Genomic DNA, 19,014 nt, shown 5'->3' with positions numbered 1-19,014 from the left:
TCCTGTCCTATGTATGTCTGTTACTAACTTTATAGGAATTTTAATAGAAAAATAGGTGATGTTACTTTGAAGGTATCCACATCCACCATTTTTAAAAATTGCCTTTATTTTTTTCCCATAAACTAAAATAAGCTGAGGTTAAAAAACATCTAGAGCATAATGTTAAACATAAATCTAGGATGGAAAGTTCATGTAAATATAATACATTATAGCCCTAGTATGGTACTCCCTAATGATTTAATTTAACATAATGAAAAATTAGAATTCATTGTTGAAATATTTAGTAAACTCATGAAAAATATAATGCACATGCTGCATACCATTTTCTTTGTGCACAAAGGCTCCTTGAGGAGATTCAGGGATACCTTTCCAGACCGTGATTGGTTTGGGATAGCCAGGATCCATGGTCTTCATTTCTTCACTGTATCTCCAATACCTAAAAAGGATAATAAACAAAACAAAACAAAAAACACGTGCGTAGGGAAGGAAATTATGTATACACAGTAATAGCTAACATTCATTAAATCCTTGCTCTATGCTATCTGTTAATGATTTACAGGACTGATTAAAAATGCTAGAAAGACATTGGACACAAACAGCATTCATTCTGTTTCCTTTCTTGCACATGTTAAAAGTGGGTATTGTTATTGTATATTTATTCAGTCTGCTAAAATTAATTTAAAAATTCTAGCTAAATACATTGTGTTTGCTAAATATATTTACGATTCAAAAAGGTATCACCAACCTATGGATAAATAAGAGGTTTCATGACTTTTTATAAATCTTTCTTTTTTTTAAATTTTTTGAAGACTTTATTTATTTATTGGAGAGAAAGAGCAAAAGCAGGGGGGAGTGGCAGGCAGAGGGAGAAGCAGGCTCCCTTGCTGAGCAAGGAGCCCGATGCGGGGCTCGATCCCAGGACCCTGAGACCATGACCTGAGCCGAAGGCAGACACCCAACCAACTGAGCCACCCAGGCGCTCTTTTATAAATCTTTCTTAGGCAGCAGAGCACTTTTGTTTTTTTGGAATCATCTTTAGCAGAATCTTGATTCATTTATTCATTCACTTATTCATTTAAGAAATATTTACTGAGTACCTTTTATGTTCCTAGCATATTTTAGGTATCAGAGATATAACTTTGAACAAAACAGATATTCTCCAGCTCTCATCAGTCTTGTATTTTAGGATATGTATGGATTATAGATAATAAAACAATTTATTAGTAAATACATACTGTGATAGGAGGTGGTGAGATTAAGAAAACAAGCAGTTAAAGTTAGCTAGGAATATGGAGAAGCAATTTTAATTAGTGGACAGAGAGGTCCTTTCTTTATCAGACATTTGAGCAGAAAGAAGTGAGGTACAACATTTATAGTTTTTGGGAGAAATACTTTCCAGGTAGAGGAACTAGTTAATGAAAGTTACTGTGGCAAGCACAAACTTGGAGTACTTAAGCATCCACAAAGAGGTTGGGGTGACTAGTTTATTCTCATAAACTAAAATAAGCTGAGGTTAACATATGGAAGAAAAGGTCAGAGTGGGAACCAGAGTCTAAGATTAGATAGACCTTTATACAATAGCAAAGCCTCTGGTTTTCCACTAAGGGATATGTGAAGCCAACACAGATTTTGAGCAGGGGAGCTTCAAGATATGGCTTATATTTGAAAGGAACATGGTGGCTGCTATGAGTTAAATAGACTTAAGGAGGTAAAAATAGAAGCAGGGATACCAATTAGGATGTCACTGCAATAACCTTGGACTAGAATGTAAGCTGTAGAGTTAATGATAATTCAAGAGATTGAGATTGGGATATATTTTGAAGGAAAATCCTAAAGAGCTTACTAACGGATTGAATGCAGGATGCGAGAGAAGGAAGTTGAGCATAACTCAAGAATTTGGGGCCTGAACATGTGGAAGAATAATGTTGCCATTCAGTTAGATAAAGAAATGGGGGAAGGTAAGTTGGGTTGGTTTGAAGAATCATGAGTTTGATTTTAGATATGTGAATTTCAGGTACCTGCAAGACATCAAAGTGAAGAATTGTTGATGAGGCAATTGGGTATATTGTAGACTTTAGGGCAGGTCTTGACTGGAGTCCTTAGTGTATAGATAGGAGAACAAATAAAAGGAAAACCTGCCAAGAGTCAGAACTCTCAGAACCCCATGCCTTCACAGGGTGGCCCATGAGCCACTCTCACAGAACTGCTAGACATCCAATGAATAAACTGTAATCAGACCTACTTTGGATCACTCATTATTATTTAAAATGTTCTAAGAATTAAATGAGTTTATGTCTTGAATGTTCAAAAGGAATGACAAAACTGGGGTGAAACCATAGTTTCCTGTATATTGCATACTTTAAGGCAGGCATATGATCTATGCATTATCTATCTCATTTAATCACAACAAACATATGAGATAGTCATCATTGTCCCCTTTTAAGAGAGGAGAATTCTAAGAGGACAATGAGGGTTAGATTTATAACCAGTTCTATCTGATTTTAACAGTCCCTATTCTTGGGGCACCTGGGTGGCTCAGTTGGTTGTGTCTGCCTTCGGCTCAGGTCCTGAGATTGAGCCCCACATCGGGCTCCCTGCTCAGTGGGGAGCCTACTTCTCCTTCTCCCTCTGCTGCTCCCCCTGCTTGTGCTCTCTCTCTGTCAAATAAATAAATAAAATCTTTTTTTTTTTTAAAGTCCCTACTCTTTCCTCTGTGCACACCAAATATGTTTTCCAAATTTAAATTTATGTAACAACCTTTTGTCTTTTTTCCCACTAAACATCTCTTAACATCTGCTAAAGCTAGTGTTTTACCAACACAGGTTTGGGAAGTGACATACTTAATGCATTATCTTGGGATTAGGCACTTTGGCTGAAATCAGAAAAAAATAGTTTTTATGGTCTTTTCTGGATTTTTTTTTTTTAATTTTTTATTTATTTATTTGAGACAGAGAGAATGAGAGACAGCATGAGAGGGAGGAGGGTCAGAGGGAGAAGCAGATTCCCTGCCGAGCAGGGAGCCCGATGCGGGACTCGATCCCGGGACTCCAGGATCATGACCTGAGCCGAAGGCAGTCGCTTAACCAACTGAGCCACCCAGGCGCCCCTGGATTTTTTTTTATTCTAGGCCTACGGAAGATTCTTTATCCACGAATTGTGGGGTTTTGTACATTAGGTTTTGCTATAATTCCCTAGAAATATCCACTCAAGTAACATTGGAATATTAGCAGCTCTTCCATTTTCAGTGTTTAAATGGAAAAGAGAAAAATATTGTTTCAGAAAGTATTCCAATAAGTAACCACAAGGCAGATTTTATCCAAAAAGATAAATACCCTCTTCTAGGTATTTGTTGCAGATTCTTATCACAAGAAGATGAGAACAGATCCAATGGAAAGGTCAGGAAAAGCTTCATGGAGAAGACTGAGCTAATATAAAGGTAACTGGGGCTGTCTTTCTGAAGACAAGTAGGCAGAATCATTAGCGTGTTGTTCTACCAGTTTTGAAGTATATTTCTTTCACATTTAGTTCATGGGATCATCTGCTTTAAAAATATTTGTGAATAATCTTTTTCACAGAACATTCTGTGATGAATATAGAATGGTTAATGTGGTTGAGATCACACTCAAAATTTCAAGATATCTTCTCTCAAGTAAATATTTCAGTGGGGTTCACAGTATACAGCAACTAGTTCCTGCACTTGACCACAAAGAAAACCTCTCAGAGAGAACTAGTCAAATGCCTTATTTTTGGATTCTAAGAAACATTTTTTTCCATATTTTACATCACTAAAATCAGAATGCACTTTACAACAGATACTGTATCAAAGTTTACTTGGTAGGGTTTTTCCCTCCATGATAGACTAAATAATGACATATTTTACAATAAATACCATTTTTAGATATAAGCTATAACTTAAAGTAAGCTTTTACATATTGTTAAGCCAGAAGTTTGGAACAATTAAAAATCCTGGGGACAATGGGATCACACCCTGTATGTGATTTAAAAAGATTAACTACATACTTAGAAACCAGTGTTGTTCTCTGAGGAATAGTTGTAACAACGTTCTTGTAACAATACCAATAATTTATGTAGGTTTTTGTAGCTATAAAGTAAATTTATACACATACATTGTTTTATTTTTCATTTAAATCCCTCAACAATCTTTTATATTGCATATTACAGTGTTTTCTATGATGACGTCCTAAACATAGATTTAGTATGTATGGTCACTCAACTCAGTCAATGCTAGAGCATTAAAAGATAATGACTTAATCACATTTGCTCTTTTGAAATGTTGCAGAGTTGAGACCCTAATGCTGTTGGATTCATAGTTTAGCATATTACTGTTATTGTTTCCCTTGGCGGGGCATTCTTACTCTTAGTGCTGTCTCTCAAACTCTTAAGATATATTGCTTGAGTCTAATTTCCTTCTTTTCTCCTTCTGTTCATTCATAGATCCATTGACCCATCAATACTTTTGTGAGCCAGGCACATAAGATTCATAGAAATCACATTTCAAGAAAATATAAATGGAATGTGAATTTTATTACACTCTCTTGTAGGAACATAATTCTGGTATGAATTTATCAGAATTTTTCTCTTTCATCACTAACAGATAATGCAAAACTATAATTTGGGATCATTTCACAATCTCTGGAATACTCAACACAGCCTTGGACCCTCAGGTTATCTGCTGTGTGGCAGCTTTGATATATACCCAGTAAACATGAATGTGATTAGAATCATCTAACTATATTCAGAGCTGCGTTATAAGAGGTGCTGAGGCTTATTCATAAATACAGGTTTGCATTTTAATTTCCAACATATTTGAACATATTTTGGTATAAACAAAAAACTCATCCCACTGATTTTTTTTCTTCCTGAAAAATGAGCTTAGGGGTTCAGTGAGAAGCATATTAACATATTCAGATGAAACCTGTGTAAATGAACCATTTGGGGGGTTACAACTTGGATATTATAATGGAAAAAAATTGGAATTTTGGCAGGAGAGTCAGCAAATGATAAAAGCTATTTTAAGTTCTTTTTCTTCTCATATCGTTATCTCTTCCGTTATATCTTCCGTTATCTCTACTGTAGAATTGACTTTAAATTGCTGATTCTTTGAGAAAAGCCCTGTGAATCAGTGCTTCAAAATGAATTATAATTAGAAATGAGATTTATTCATCATTTTTTTGACTCGATCATGGGTTATATCCACAAGAGACAAAAACTGTCCATGTAATGGTATAACGTTTTGTTAAATCCTTTCTCTGCTAACAAAAAAAAAGTTATAGAAAATTTCAGAATGCTGTACTTTAATGGGATGTTGCTGGATACTGAATTCATCCTGAACAAACAGTGGCTGCAAGGGTTATTTCGCATGACACAGCCATTTCTTCATCCCACTTTGTCTCATTTCTGTACTCCAGAGCCAAGACCACTTGCTTCTCTTACGTTACACGAAATATAGGACCATTTCTTTTTTTCATACCCAAGTAGTTATACAAAAATCCCACTTTTCAGAAACATTCTTAAACATGCAACAGCATTGGGAATATTGATTTACACTGTGTTGGATGATTTTAAAAACATATTGAGTAATTACTTCATAAACACACAAGTTAAGCTGGGAGAAATAAGTATGTTTTTCTGTTTGACTGTTAGTGGTAATAATAATAAAACCCAAAGTGGATCTAAATTTTGTCTTTCGTTGAAAATATCTTAAAATTCAAGCTTAGAATGAAATATGGCAATAGAGTCCTGTATATATTTGTGAGAAGATGCTGAGAGATGATTTAGAAACATAGCATTTTAGAGTTAAATGCTAGGAGGATCCAAAATGTATCCAAGTATCAAATTATAGTGTATTAAGAAAAGGGCAAGTAGGAATCTGAGGAACTGAGTTCCAGGCTATATGTAAAATAGTGAAATAGTGGAAATTTTAATCTGACTTTATAGATCTATTTATAAAGAGCCATCATTTCAACTATTCTTCTTTAGCTAGCTCTTAAATATTTAGGATATTTGATGTAGGCCCCTGCTTTTAATACAACTTATATCAATCATAGCCAATGTATACCTCAGACTGATCTTTCCACTGAGAAGCAAACTCAATTATCCAAATATCTACTTGATTCCTCCAGTTGGTGTGTAAAACCGGCATCTCAATCTAAAGATGAACATTTCAACCCTTTAATCCCTTTTCCCCAATACTCCTTCCCCTGTCTGCCCTATTTCCAGAAATGGCACCATCTACTCAATTTTTCAGGTGAAAAACCTAGAAGTTACCTTTAATTTTCTTTTTTCTCACCCCTAAGATCCAAGCCATAACAAAGACTTGTTCTGATTACATTCAAAATATATCCTGTACCCACCCTTTTTGCTCTATCTCCACTACCACCATCATATCCCCCTGTACTACTCCAACAACCTGCCAGTTACCCTCTTGGCTTCCACTCCTGAAGCCCATTCTTCACACAGAAACCACAGTGATGTTTGTGAATACATAAGATCATTTCCCTTTCCTGTTGAAAATCCTCCAATGCCTTTCCATTGTACTTAAAATCCAACATCTTTGTTATGGTCTATAGGGCCCCAAATAATCTGGTCCCTGTTTACCTATTTGACTTCCTTTACCACTTAACTAGCTATTCTCTAGCCACAATGTTTTGTTTTTTTTTTTTTAATTTTTAAAAAAATTTTTTAAAGATTTTTATTTATTTATTTGAGAGAGAGAGTGAGAGAGAGAAAGAGCACAAGAGGGGGGAGCGGGAGAGGGAGAAGCAGACTCCCCGCCGAGCAGGGAGCCCGATGCGGGACTCGATCCTGGGACTCCAGGATCATGACCTGAGCCGAAGGCAGTCGCTTAACCAACTGAGCCCTCTCTAGCCACAATGTTTTAACTGATTTAAACATTGCAGTATTATTGCTTTTGCACTACTGTCATCTGCCTACAATATATTGTTCCAAACAGCTTCATGTGGCTGAAACTTCACCCATTCAAATCCCCACTCTAGTGTCCCCTTCATAAGTGAAGCCTTCTCTGACTTCCACACTAATTTTCTAACTGTTCCTTACTACCCATGAGTCTCTATCACATTATCACTTTACTTTATTTCTTTGTAGCATTTCTCAACGTTAAGGTTTCAGGCTCATTTACTTGTTTACTGTTTACTATTGTCTCCTTTAATAGAAGTTAAGTGCCATGGGAGCAGAAGCCTTGTGGTCCTTTCTAGCACAGGTCACATCATATGTGCTCAAAATATTTTTTTGAATAAATGAATGAGGGCTATGCCAGGACTACTATAGAAATCTTAAGGAAGTAGGAATTAGAGCTACTGAGAATGGAAAAGGCTGTCTCACAGTCATACTGTCACCATGGGCAGTTGGGTTAGAGTAGGATGAATTCCTGTGGAGTGTAATTGAGTGTGTCTACACATTGGGTGGGACGTGAACAAGATGCAGGGCTGACATATGGTAGCACTTGGACCAAATCTAATTTAAAGCTGTGCTTTGTTTGTCTAGAAAATTAAATAAATGATTCTGGTTTTGAATGCTTTTCTAGTGTATTTGTACTTTCCAGCTCACTACAGTACCCATCACTCCCTACTATTGCCTTCCATATTATTGCTGTATCGAGTAGTTTATTTCTTATTTGTCCAGCCCTTTAAAGCAATTGAGTTTTTTACACCTGGACGAGATTATCTCTAAAACCCTTTCTAATCTCAGCCTTGGAGAAATAGAAACCTATTAATCAACACCCCCCCCCCCCCGAACCCGCCCCACCATAAGCAGAAAGAATGCAGTGGGAGAAGGAGAAGTAAGGACAAAACAATTTTCAGTGTTTTCTCTCAAAAATATACATAGAAAATAAATAAAACATTAAAAATTGGTAAGTATTAAAAATATAGAGTATCTATAAGGAAGAAAGATACACTGAATTTGTATATAAAAGTGACAGCCAAATTGTTGTTTATATGTTTCAGTTAGGTAGTTTAATGTCTTGTCCATATACTTTTAATCTAGAATGAATATATTGATAAATTGTGATTTTGGAATTATAGAATTATGTGAATATGAAGTAAACTGCTTACAAAACATCTATGACTTATGAAATCTTACATAAGATCACACACATGGAAATTAATTGGATTCCTGCTTTTAAATATTTTTAAACCTACAAAACCAATTATTTAGGCAGAGCTCAAAGTATTTCTTCTATATATTTTGTTATATTTGCATGTAGCTTCTCAAGTAGGAAACAAATGAAATAAAACTCCTTTTCCCATTTACTATTGCCTTTATTTTAGTATGAATTTGGTATCTAACCTTCATTGATTTCACTGATTTGAGGCAGTGCACATTTAGTTTCTAAACTTAATTTTTTCAATAAGTCCTAAATTTTTATATTGGAAACATTTTAAAAGTAATACCTACATGTGTGAAAAAAATAGGCTATCTGATAATAGAGTGGCAGTTTTTATTACCATCTGTGAAATCCTGTGAAAACTGTTCCATGAAAGCTAAGCTTCATGTTCTGTCCTGCAGAAGTGTGTTTTGTCAGCCTTTTGTTTCTACACCTTTCTCCAAAAACAAACAAAAAAACCCCAAACAATAAAAAACTGTTTATTGAACCTGGTCCTGAAAGAGTACATTCAAGCAATTAAATCAGCTGGGGACTTAAACTCTAACAGCCTTCAGGGTTGTTATTTTAAAGAATATGTTCTAAATCTGCAGATTTATTTTCATTAGTGGTCACCATGCTGTAGCCAGCAATTTCTTCATTCTTCTTTCATACTCTATTACACTTATATCTTGCTGAGAATCATATACTTTCTTGTGGCTATAAATAGCATCTTCTCCTTTAATAAAATTTTTGTTTGATAGACTTTTTTTGTTTTGTGATTTTGTAATCATTTAGCACCTTAGTTTCACGATCGTGTATTAAAACATTTTGTTATAGAAGTATATACAAATCAAATATATAGAGAGCTAGCAACAGAATAAATTGAAAAGTATACATAATCTTATCCATGGACAAAAATTATAGGAGTTTTTGGTTCACAGATAAAGCTCAATGTTTGAAATCAATGTTAAAAATTGCAAATTGTAAAATAAAGTTTATATACTTACATATTTTTCTCCTAAAGTTGGAGACATTTTATAAGGTTATACTATGCGAAGATTATAAGGCAAACTCAATACTAGGTAGATGGGCATTAAAGCCTGTTGTTCATATGTGTGTTTATGTGTAAGGGTGTGTATTTTTAATTTACTATAAAATGCAGTAAAATGCATACTTAAGTTCTTCTACATACTAATAAAAATTATATTGAGTATCACATTTGACCCAGCTAGTAATTGTGTAATTAAAAATTTATTTTTCATCTCTATTACTTTTTCTATCTAATATTAATTTAAATTAATAAAAAATATAGACTTCAAGTTACATTTTATGTGTAATTTATATCAAAGGTGCACAGGAGTGGAGTTATGTATGCCTAGTAGATGCTACAAGTCGTAAGACTAACAGTTCACTTAATTTTTACTAATGCCATAAAAAAAGGAAGGGAAAGGAAAGGAAAAGAAATGAAAGAGAGTTGCAGGGAAGGGAGTTTACACTTTAAGCTAAGTGATTGTTTGACTTGTTGGTACCTAAATAATTAGCTTCTTAAGAAATAGAACTCATGACTAAAGTGAAATTGTTTGAAAACATTTACAATTAACAGCATGCAAAGTATAAAAATTTAACTTTCAATATGAAAGCAAAAAAAAAAAAAAAGCCTGTGTGAAAATGTGCTTTTTAAATAAAGTTAAGTAAAATGACAAGAAAATGCATTGCAAGATTACATATACATTGCCTACACAGATTTATAGGCATGTTAAGCTTATGCAGAAGAGGAAGAATATATACATTCATAAGAAGGTCATATTATTTAGGTATATTACAGGAAGATTTATCTTGAATATTATTTAAAAATATGTTAAAATATTTTTTATTTCATTAATTCTTATCTTTATATTCACACAGATTCTTAACAGTACATGTCTATTATAAAGTAGAAATATTAACTTCTCTAAACATTAACTATTTTCCTCATGTGAAATGTGTACTGACCTGTCCCCCTTGAAGAAATAGGTTTTCCCAACGTCTTCCCACCAAATGGCTGAATCAATACCATGCGGGGGAATTCCACTTCCAAGAGTAATCAAGTCATGAGGATAACCAGGTTGAAGAGTTGTATCCTTAAACACCCAGTATTTGTTACCTGTATGAAATAAGTGCAAATGCAGAATACAATAATTTAATATCAGAAATTAGACTATATCTATTAATACAGTGAATTTAAAGTTATTTTACATGAAATCCACAAAATAAGTAGTAATCACATTTGGAATACAGATGTTATTATTAGAAAATTATCTTCAAAAGTGGATAAAATGAGTAACTATTTAATAATATAATTAGAATTTGTGAATTAATTTAAGAAATAAAAAAGATCTACAACTTGCCATAATACAACAATTCTGAATCAAGAATCAGGATTTTTCCTCTAGGAATTAGACATGTTATTTTTATTTAAGGCTAAATCATTACTGTGTTTTGTGCATCCTGTATATGCTCAGGTTGCTTTATTGTTATAACCTCTACTCTGTTGAAACACATCCTCTAAGCTTGTCCTCTCCAATTACAAACATTCACAAGTTCCTTTAATCTTAGAAAGTCATCCTCCTTTGACCCTATGCCCTTTTTTAACTGTTATACTATCCCTCTCTTTAATTAGAGTGATAACCTAGGGGAGGAGAATTTTAACCCTAACCTTACTTGGAATTGCTAGAGCATGGTGATATTAAGAAGACAAACTTTAGTCAGTTTTATTGCTGTTTTGAAATTACAAGACACTTCCTCATGTCCTATACCTCTGGCAGACTGTGCCTACCACTCCCCTCTTTGGTATGCCTCTCAAGTAGTCTATAACCATTCCTCACTCCACTGAAAATTGATTTAACACCTACTTTCCACTGGAAACTTTTGTTCTAGAGTCAGCAATGTCTTTCAAGGAAATAATTCTCTACCCAGTTGACACAATTGCTCACTTAAATCACTTCTCTCTCTAAGCTGCTAGAAAACCATTTTGGGGGGTGGGTTGTCTTTTTTCTCCAGCTGCTCCATCCTGGGCTTCCCCCCCCCCTCAGTTCTTAAATGTTGACATTTCCTAGGGCTTTGTTCTCTGACCTCCTCTCTTCTTATTCTAAATCAGGAGGTAGGAGGTAAGGGTAGGGGTCCCAAACTTAAATACTTACAAGGGCCAGGTAGGAGTGGAGGGAGTGGGCTGTTCAAATATTGAGACACTTCCATGAAAGTCAGCAAATATACTTTGCCCTAAATGTCTATCTCCCCTCAAGCCCACACCCCAAGTCTTCTTCCCCTGGTCCTTATGGATCTTTCTGCATTTAGTATCTCTTATCACTAACTCCTTCTGGGGTTAGCATCTGGTGAAGTAAAACAGTTAATATCTATTAATATCTGACAAAGTATCCTATGTTCTTTCTAATAGATATAAGCCTTACTTGTTAGAATATTTCATTACTACCCCTAGATGAGGACTATGATAGCCTGTAGCATTCATGTTACACCTTAAGGAAATAAAAAAAAATTAAAAACATGTTCCTGCTTAAAACAACACAACACAAAGCAAAAGTATCATGTTTTCAGGCTAAATTTAGTTAGGTGTCTCTAGTTTGTAACAGGAGTAATCTTATTTACTTCAAGAGCTTCTACTACCATTTGATATCATTTTTAAAAAACAATATTTATTAAGTACCTTCAGTGTCCCAATTATCATGTTAGGTACTAAGGATACTAAAGAGAACAAGACAGACCTGTTCACTATACTGACCATCCTGCATTCTAATGGATTGGGCAGATGAAAACCACATATACAGAAATATAATTGTAGTAGTTGAAAAACTACTGAATGCTACAAAGGAAATACATCAGGGGCTGAGAAAAAAGAAATCCCAAGGGGAAAATTCCTTTAAGTAAGGCGATCAGGAAAGCCTCTCTGAAGAAATAACACTTAAACCAAAATTTAAAGAGAGAGAAGAATATCTATGCACTGAATGTCAGGAACAGTATCCCAAGCAAAAGAGTTTGGTATGATTAAAAATGAAAAGATCAGTGGAGTATAATGAACAAGAAGAGAGTGGTACTGCAAACGTGTATGGTAGGTTTCAGTCTTATTTTGAGTGACTGGGAAACCATCAAAGAGAAAATTAATGGAGGGGTGTGATCTGTTTTTTATTTTCAAAACATGACTTTTGTCTTTTGTGGAAAATGGACTATAAAGAGAAGAATGGAAATGAGAAGATCCATCGATGGTCTTTTGCAAGAATTAATTGAATCATTCATCGACAACTTAGTACACTTACTAGAAAGTATTCTAGGCACTGGAGATGTAGCAGTGAATAAGAAAGGCAACATCTTTGCCTCTTGGAGCTTAAATTCTAGGGAAGGGGCATGGGAAAACGGACTTTAAACAAGAAAACAAAGGTAATTTCAGAGAGAAAAGTATTTTAAAGATACATAAAAAAATACATTAATGTAAAAGTGATGGGATTGGGTGGGTGGGGGGGTTGCTTGTACTGGACACAGGAAAGATCCCTTTATTCAGATGACATGTGAGTTGTAACTTACATAATTCAAAAAAGCCAGCACAGTGAATATAGTTTGAAGGGGTAGAAACACCAAGGACAAATGCCCTAATGGGAAGAACCTTGTTAGAGAGCTAGACCACAATGTTTGTAGGAATGTGCTAAGGACAGAGGTAAGGATCATGTGATCTTTGTCAAAATCTAAACTTTATTCTAAGTGTAATAGGAAGCCACTGAATAGTTAAAAAGTTCTTTGCTAATAGCCTGTAACAAGGTGACTGCAATAGTCATGGAAGAAAGAAAATGGAGTCATGACACATTTTGGAGATGGAATTGATAGACATTGCTTTTGGGCTGGCTGTGGGGAATTAAAAAAAGATAGTATCAAGGATAATCTTCAAGTTCTGACTTTTCTAAACAAGAGAATAATAATGATATAAAATAAGCCAAAGAAGACTGGGGTGTATGGGCTATAAGGGATTCAAACTGAAAGTTTGAGATGTGAAGTAAGCAACCGGATATGTGAGTTTGAAGATAATAATTTGTAAGTCACAAGCATAAATATGGTATTTATTAATTTAGGATTTGAAGAAATCCAGTGAAGAATATATAGAAAAGATGAAGAGGAACCAAAACTGGGCTTCTAGAAATATATGGCCCTCAAAGAGATCACAAGGGAAGAGGGAAGAGTAGGCAAATGCAAAGGATGTAGAAGAGGCAGGGAGGAAGACTAAAGTAAAAGAAAACCTTAGAAGCCAAAGAAGAGAGTGGTCATAAATGGCTATCTCTAATCCAAATAGCTCTTGAGAGCCAAACAGTATATATAGCTACCTACTGGGATTTTCTAAAAAGTTGACCCATAAGTTCAAATTTGAACTCATCAAAGGACTGTTCTTCCTGTTTTCCCTATTTGGGTAGATGGCCTCCTAATTACTCAATGCATCACATCTGAAACCTCCCTGTTTATTATGTTTCATATCTGATGCATCATTACATTCAGCTGCTTTGATTTCTAAACTTTTCCTTAAACCTCTCCCCTGCAGTTCATTCTTATTGCCACTGATATAGGTAAACTTTTCAATTATCCCTTCTAAAGGTAATTGTTTTTTTCACAGGCTCTGAAGTAGGTCCCACTATTCTCCCTATCTTCTCTATATATTACCATCCAAGGCTAGATCCAGTCAAAATTCTGCAAAGTTATGGATCATAGTTTAGGCAGATGAGCAGAGATGAGCAGAGCCATTCATTTTTCTTTCTTGGGACTGTGACCCAGGAAATACTGAGAGACATTCCACTCAGCAGAAGGAAATGCCTATTCATTATATAGTATGAGGCTTGAAGAGCCATGATGGCCGTAGGCAAGCGTGCATTATGAGGATATATAAATTGAGTAACCAGAGAAAGGAATTGAAAGAGAAAAGAGAATGGAGTAGATGCAAAGAGCAAAGCTACAAACAGGGAGAGACCAGGAGGCTTATTAGAGAAATGGCAAGTGTAGCCAGTTCTTGAATGACTTCCTGTTACACACCCACCCCTAAACTCAATTAATCTGGTTGGGTTTATTTTTCTTTTAACTGAGTAATTATTGTTCAGTTTTAATTTTTGGCCATCCAAAAATCACACAAGGTATTAGATATGCTTGAGTCCCAAGTCTGTTAGTCAAAGTCCTGGCTTTTAGCCAGGGCACCATACTGTCTTCCATCCATGTGCCTTAAGAGCAACACTTTTGTTTTCTAGCTTGTATTATTTCAATAACTTCCTTTCTTATCTCCTTGCCTTCAGTCCCACTTTTATCTGTCTTCCACAAGGTCATTAAAGTGATCTCTCTAAAATGCATACCTGATTTTATCTCTCTTTTGTTTAAAATTTTCAGTGGTTTACCATTGCATTCGGCATAAAACACAAACTCATCTATATGTCATCTCAAGGTTCTTCTCATATGAGTCTCTTATTTCATCTACATTTCATTTATTTCCATTTCTGGAAAATGGGTATGACTTTTTCAAAACTTAGCTTAACATCATTTCTCTGGAAAGCAGTTCCTATCTGAATAAGTGGGCCTCTTACATTGACAGAGTATGTAGTCTTCCCCTTTACCATATTACTTAGTATACTTTTAGTACATATAATTTGTGCTTTAATGGATCACAAGCCTGCCACCCGCTGTAGGCTGTGAGCAACTTGAGGGACAAACACTGTGTCTGACACCATTATATATAATGCTTGGAAAGTAGTAGGTGCTTAATAAATGGTTATTAATTCAAAGATATATGTTTAATTTTACATGAATAACCAAATATAAGATCAAAACAAAAATGAAAAGGCTACATAAATAACATTGTGGGCCTTACTCTTGAATCTTGTTAGTAAAGCAGAAAAAAAAAAAAAATGAGTTTTCTAACCATTAACAAGTCAGAGCAAATAAAAAGGCATGTCCCAGTATTGTGTTGGAGGGCCATTTAAGTAATTATATTTAAGTGCGTGTTGGGAAATACTATCATAAAAATATACCCCTATCCTGAGCCATTGTTTAATCTGAATATTTTATAAAGAAAAAAATACCCCAAGGGCCCAGATCACTTCCTTGCCAGAGTTAGTGAGACGGAAAATCCAGACAACTGTTTCCCAGCTTGCTCTATATTTTAGTCCTATCTCTGTAGCATTTAAAATAGAAAGTCTTAAAACAATACAATAAAAAGAAAGTCCTGTTCTACGTTAGCCTCTACCTCAGTGACTACTACATTCTTTCCTTTCATCTCAGTTTTATTTAGGAAAGGATAATGTAGTTCCAGTGCCCTCAATGCTTGCTATTTAGAGTAAACCTGTTATCTGCTAAACTCGGTTGGTTATGTCTTCTTTTAAGCAGCAACGTTCTATTATGCTTTATAATACTTCTGTTTATAGTTCCTTATCTCTATCCTATCCATGAAAATTTCTTCATACTCTTTCCAGGCCTTGTACAGTGATATCACTAGGCTCACGGATACCCAGGATGCCCTGGTGCAGGTAGCATGAGAGTATGTTCACAGAACCCTAGTTTATGTTTTCCAAGGTGTCTCAGAAGGGAATAATATGTGAAAAAAGAAAAAGAGTTACAGTTCTTCCAGGAAATTCTTGTTTTAAAAAAAAAAAAAAGAAAAAAAAACTTAAAAAAAAATGTGTTTCAGAAGTACTTCCCTATACTGTTGGTCAAGAGTTTTCAGTCAATAAAAAGGAGAAACAATGAGCTTCTCACTGTTAATAATCAAGGCCTTTGTATAGAAGATTAGCATTCAATTAGCATTTTTCCCCCTGTTAGGAACATACAGCAGGGGATTTTTTTTTTCCTTTTTAATGCACTCATATTCCCTTCAAAAAACAAAGCAAAACAGAAAATTCATCAGCAAACATTTCCTATAGAATTATATGATAAGATCCCAGCAGTTATACACAAAAAATTTAAGAAAAACAACTGAATGTAGATTCCTTAATCTAGTGTAGTCTTTAGGCATAATTTTCCATTACCTCCTATAGGGAAATAAGTAATCATTGCATTCATCTATTTATAGAAGATCTTTTAGGTTATCCATTGCACTATGTAAGAAACAGTGTATTTCTACCTCAAATGAACTTCATTAGCACACCCTAAACCTTTCAAGAGTGAAGATTTGCAAGCAGCAAAAGGAAACTGTTAGTTTATAGGAATATTTGAAATAAAAGAATAATGCAAGTTACATAAATAATTTTTAACCAGTTATTTTCTTTGCCGCTTTCCAGTGCCATATATTTTAGACAGCTCCTCTTTTTTGATACACATCTTTTGTATGCCTTCTTATTCCTAAACTTTATTACCTTGCTCTTTTTTTTTTATTCTTATGTTAATCCCCATACATTACATCATTAGTTTTAGATGTAGTGTTCCATGATTCATTGTTTGTGCATAACACCCAGTGCTCCATGCAGAATGTGCCCTCCTCGATGCCCATCACCAGGCTAACCCATCCTCCCACCCCCCTCCCCTCTAGAACCCTCAGTTTGTTTTTCAGAGTCCATCGTCTCTCATGGTTCGTCTACCCCTCCGATTTCCCCCGCTTCATTCTTCCCCTCCCGCTATCTTCTTCTTTTTTTTTTTCTTAACATATATTGCATTATTTGTTTCAGAGGTACAGATCTGAGATTCAACAGTCTTGCACAATTCACAGCGCTTACCAGAGCACATACCCTCCCCAGTGTCTATCACCCAGTCACCCCATTCCTCCCACCCCACCCCCCACTCCCAACAACACTGTTTGTTTCCTGCGATTAAGAATTCCTCATATCAGTGAGATCATATAATACATGTCTTTCTCTGTTTGACTTATTTCACTCAACATAATAAAGAAGATGTGGTATATATACCCTGCTCTTTAACATCCTAGATATTTTGCTTCCAGTTCTATAAATGATTTTTGCCTCTTGAAATGAAACTGTCAAATAGGATGGTAAGTACTGCTTAAAGTTATTAAGTGATAGCAACAATATGAATTTTGAGACCTTTCAACTACTTGATTTTGACTGTTACTGATTTTGACAACACTGGAATGTTCATTTTAAAAATTATTTTCAGTTCTTGAGAGAATTGTACCAACTCAATTTTCAAAATTCATTTTTGATATTATCTCATAACCATTCAGCCTGAACATGACTAGTAATTGAGAATATAAACATCTGGGTTGATTGTGCTTACAAAATGTTACTCTATTTGATTTACCTGAGTGATGTTAAAATAGCTGACTAGCTGAAATTGTGTGGTTTGTATATAGGCCTCCCATTCAAATATAAGCAAGCTACACTAAGGGGAACCCTGATTAGTAAAGGGAGACATTATATATTTGCTTCTTAAAAACAGCACACACACATATACATATGTGAGGCAGAATGAAAAAATTCCTTAAAATATGTATCTACTTACTTATACCTTGCTTTATTACACAAAAATTTGAAGGCTCTTAAAGGAAAATTATGTGATAACATAGTACAACATAACTAAAAAATAGACAAAAATAAGAGTAGGGAAATTAGAGAGTAAAAATAACATAGATAAGCAATATAAAATAACAATGATGAAATTATTTCAAATGAGGGCATCAACCTATATTTTACATAGTCATTCCAATATAAATACTTATTAGAAAATACATTAATAATCATTGTAAGCAGTAAATTCTAAGACTAAGTTGAAATTATATGTTTTAAATATATCTTCAGTAAATGGATTAATTCTATATTAAGATTTAGTTAGTTTCACATTCTACTATTCTCAATGATACTAGAAATACAGCCAAGAAGAGAGGTTGCTGGGAATGAGGCGTCTCTGCTATACGGGGACACTCTGCTTAATTATCACTGAGTTAAAGTAAGGGACTGAAACCAGCATAGTGTTAATTTGGGTGCTCATAATTAACATGCTGTAGAATAATGCAGGAGTAAACTTTTACTACCCACAGTCGCCAGTCTATTAAATTTATGAAATAGTTACTTAAACTATTCCAACATAAACTGACGTCCTTAGTAAAGCTGTTTTTTAGTAAAGCTGTACTGTGGTACCATTAACATGCAATAAATAGCACCTATTTCAGTATATAATATATCTGTCAAAATATAAATATATCAAAATAACGAATATATTGATCACCCTAAAAGTTTTCTCATGCTTCTTTGTATTCCCTCCTGCTCAATTCTGACCTGCCTTCAGGCAACTTTCTGTCACTATACATCAGTTTGCATTTCCTAGAGTTTAATATGAGTACTCTTTTTTGTCTGAATTCCTTTACTGAGCATAATTACTTTGAGCTTCATCCACGTTGTAGTGTAAATTAGTAATTCATCCTTTTTATTGCTAAGTAGCATTTCATTATATGGATATACCAGCTTGATTATCCATTCACCAGTTGAGGATATTAGAATTACTTCTGATTTGGGGTGATTACAAATACAGCTGTTTTGAATATTTGTGTAGATGTCTTTGGACAGATGTTCTCATTTGTCTTGGGAAAATACCTAAGAGTGCAATGGCTGGATCATACAGTAACTATGTATTTAACTTTTTAAAGGAACTCTCAACACTTGGCATGATCAGTGTTTTTAATTTTAGCCATTCTATTAAGTAGGCAGTAGTAACTCATTGTGTGGGTGTGGGGGTGTGTTTTAAGATTTTATTTATTTATTTGAGAGAGAGAGAGAGAGAGAGAGCTCACGAGCGGAGTGGGGAAGGGAGAGGGAGATAATCTCAAGCAGACTCCACACTGAGTGAAGAGCTCCATGTGCGGCTTGATCTCACGACCCTGAGATCATGACCTGAGCGAAAACCAAGATTCGGACCCTTAACTGACTGAGCCACCC

At 34.8% G+C, this 19,014-nt stretch overlaps 1 protein-coding gene across 2 annotated transcripts in view; it reads right to left on the bottom strand.

Moving 5' to 3' along the window:
- Positions 1 to 19,014, bottom strand: part of MMP16 (matrix metallopeptidase 16) — a 280,343-nt gene that overhangs the window by 16,743 nt on the left and 244,586 nt on the right. For both annotated transcript variants that reach the window (XM_054512545.2, XM_045896274.3), the window contains exons 8-9: positions 10,118 to 10,268; positions 321 to 436 (exon numbers count right to left, since the gene is read on the bottom strand). In XM_054512545.2, the coding sequence (XP_054368520.1) occupies positions 321 to 436; positions 10,118 to 10,268 (267 nt within the window). The remainder of the gene's footprint in view (positions 1 to 320; positions 437 to 10,117; positions 10,269 to 19,014) is intronic.

This window comes from Mirounga angustirostris, unplaced genomic scaffold (genome assembly GCF_029215605.1).
Source record: "Mirounga angustirostris isolate CCGP_5_RB_7025 unplaced genomic scaffold, mMirAng1.0.hap1 SCAF_4, whole genome shotgun sequence".
Classification (NCBI taxonomy): domain Eukaryota; kingdom Metazoa; phylum Chordata; class Mammalia; order Carnivora; family Phocidae; genus Mirounga; species Mirounga angustirostris.
This window is presented reverse-complemented; position numbering and strand designations above follow the sequence as displayed.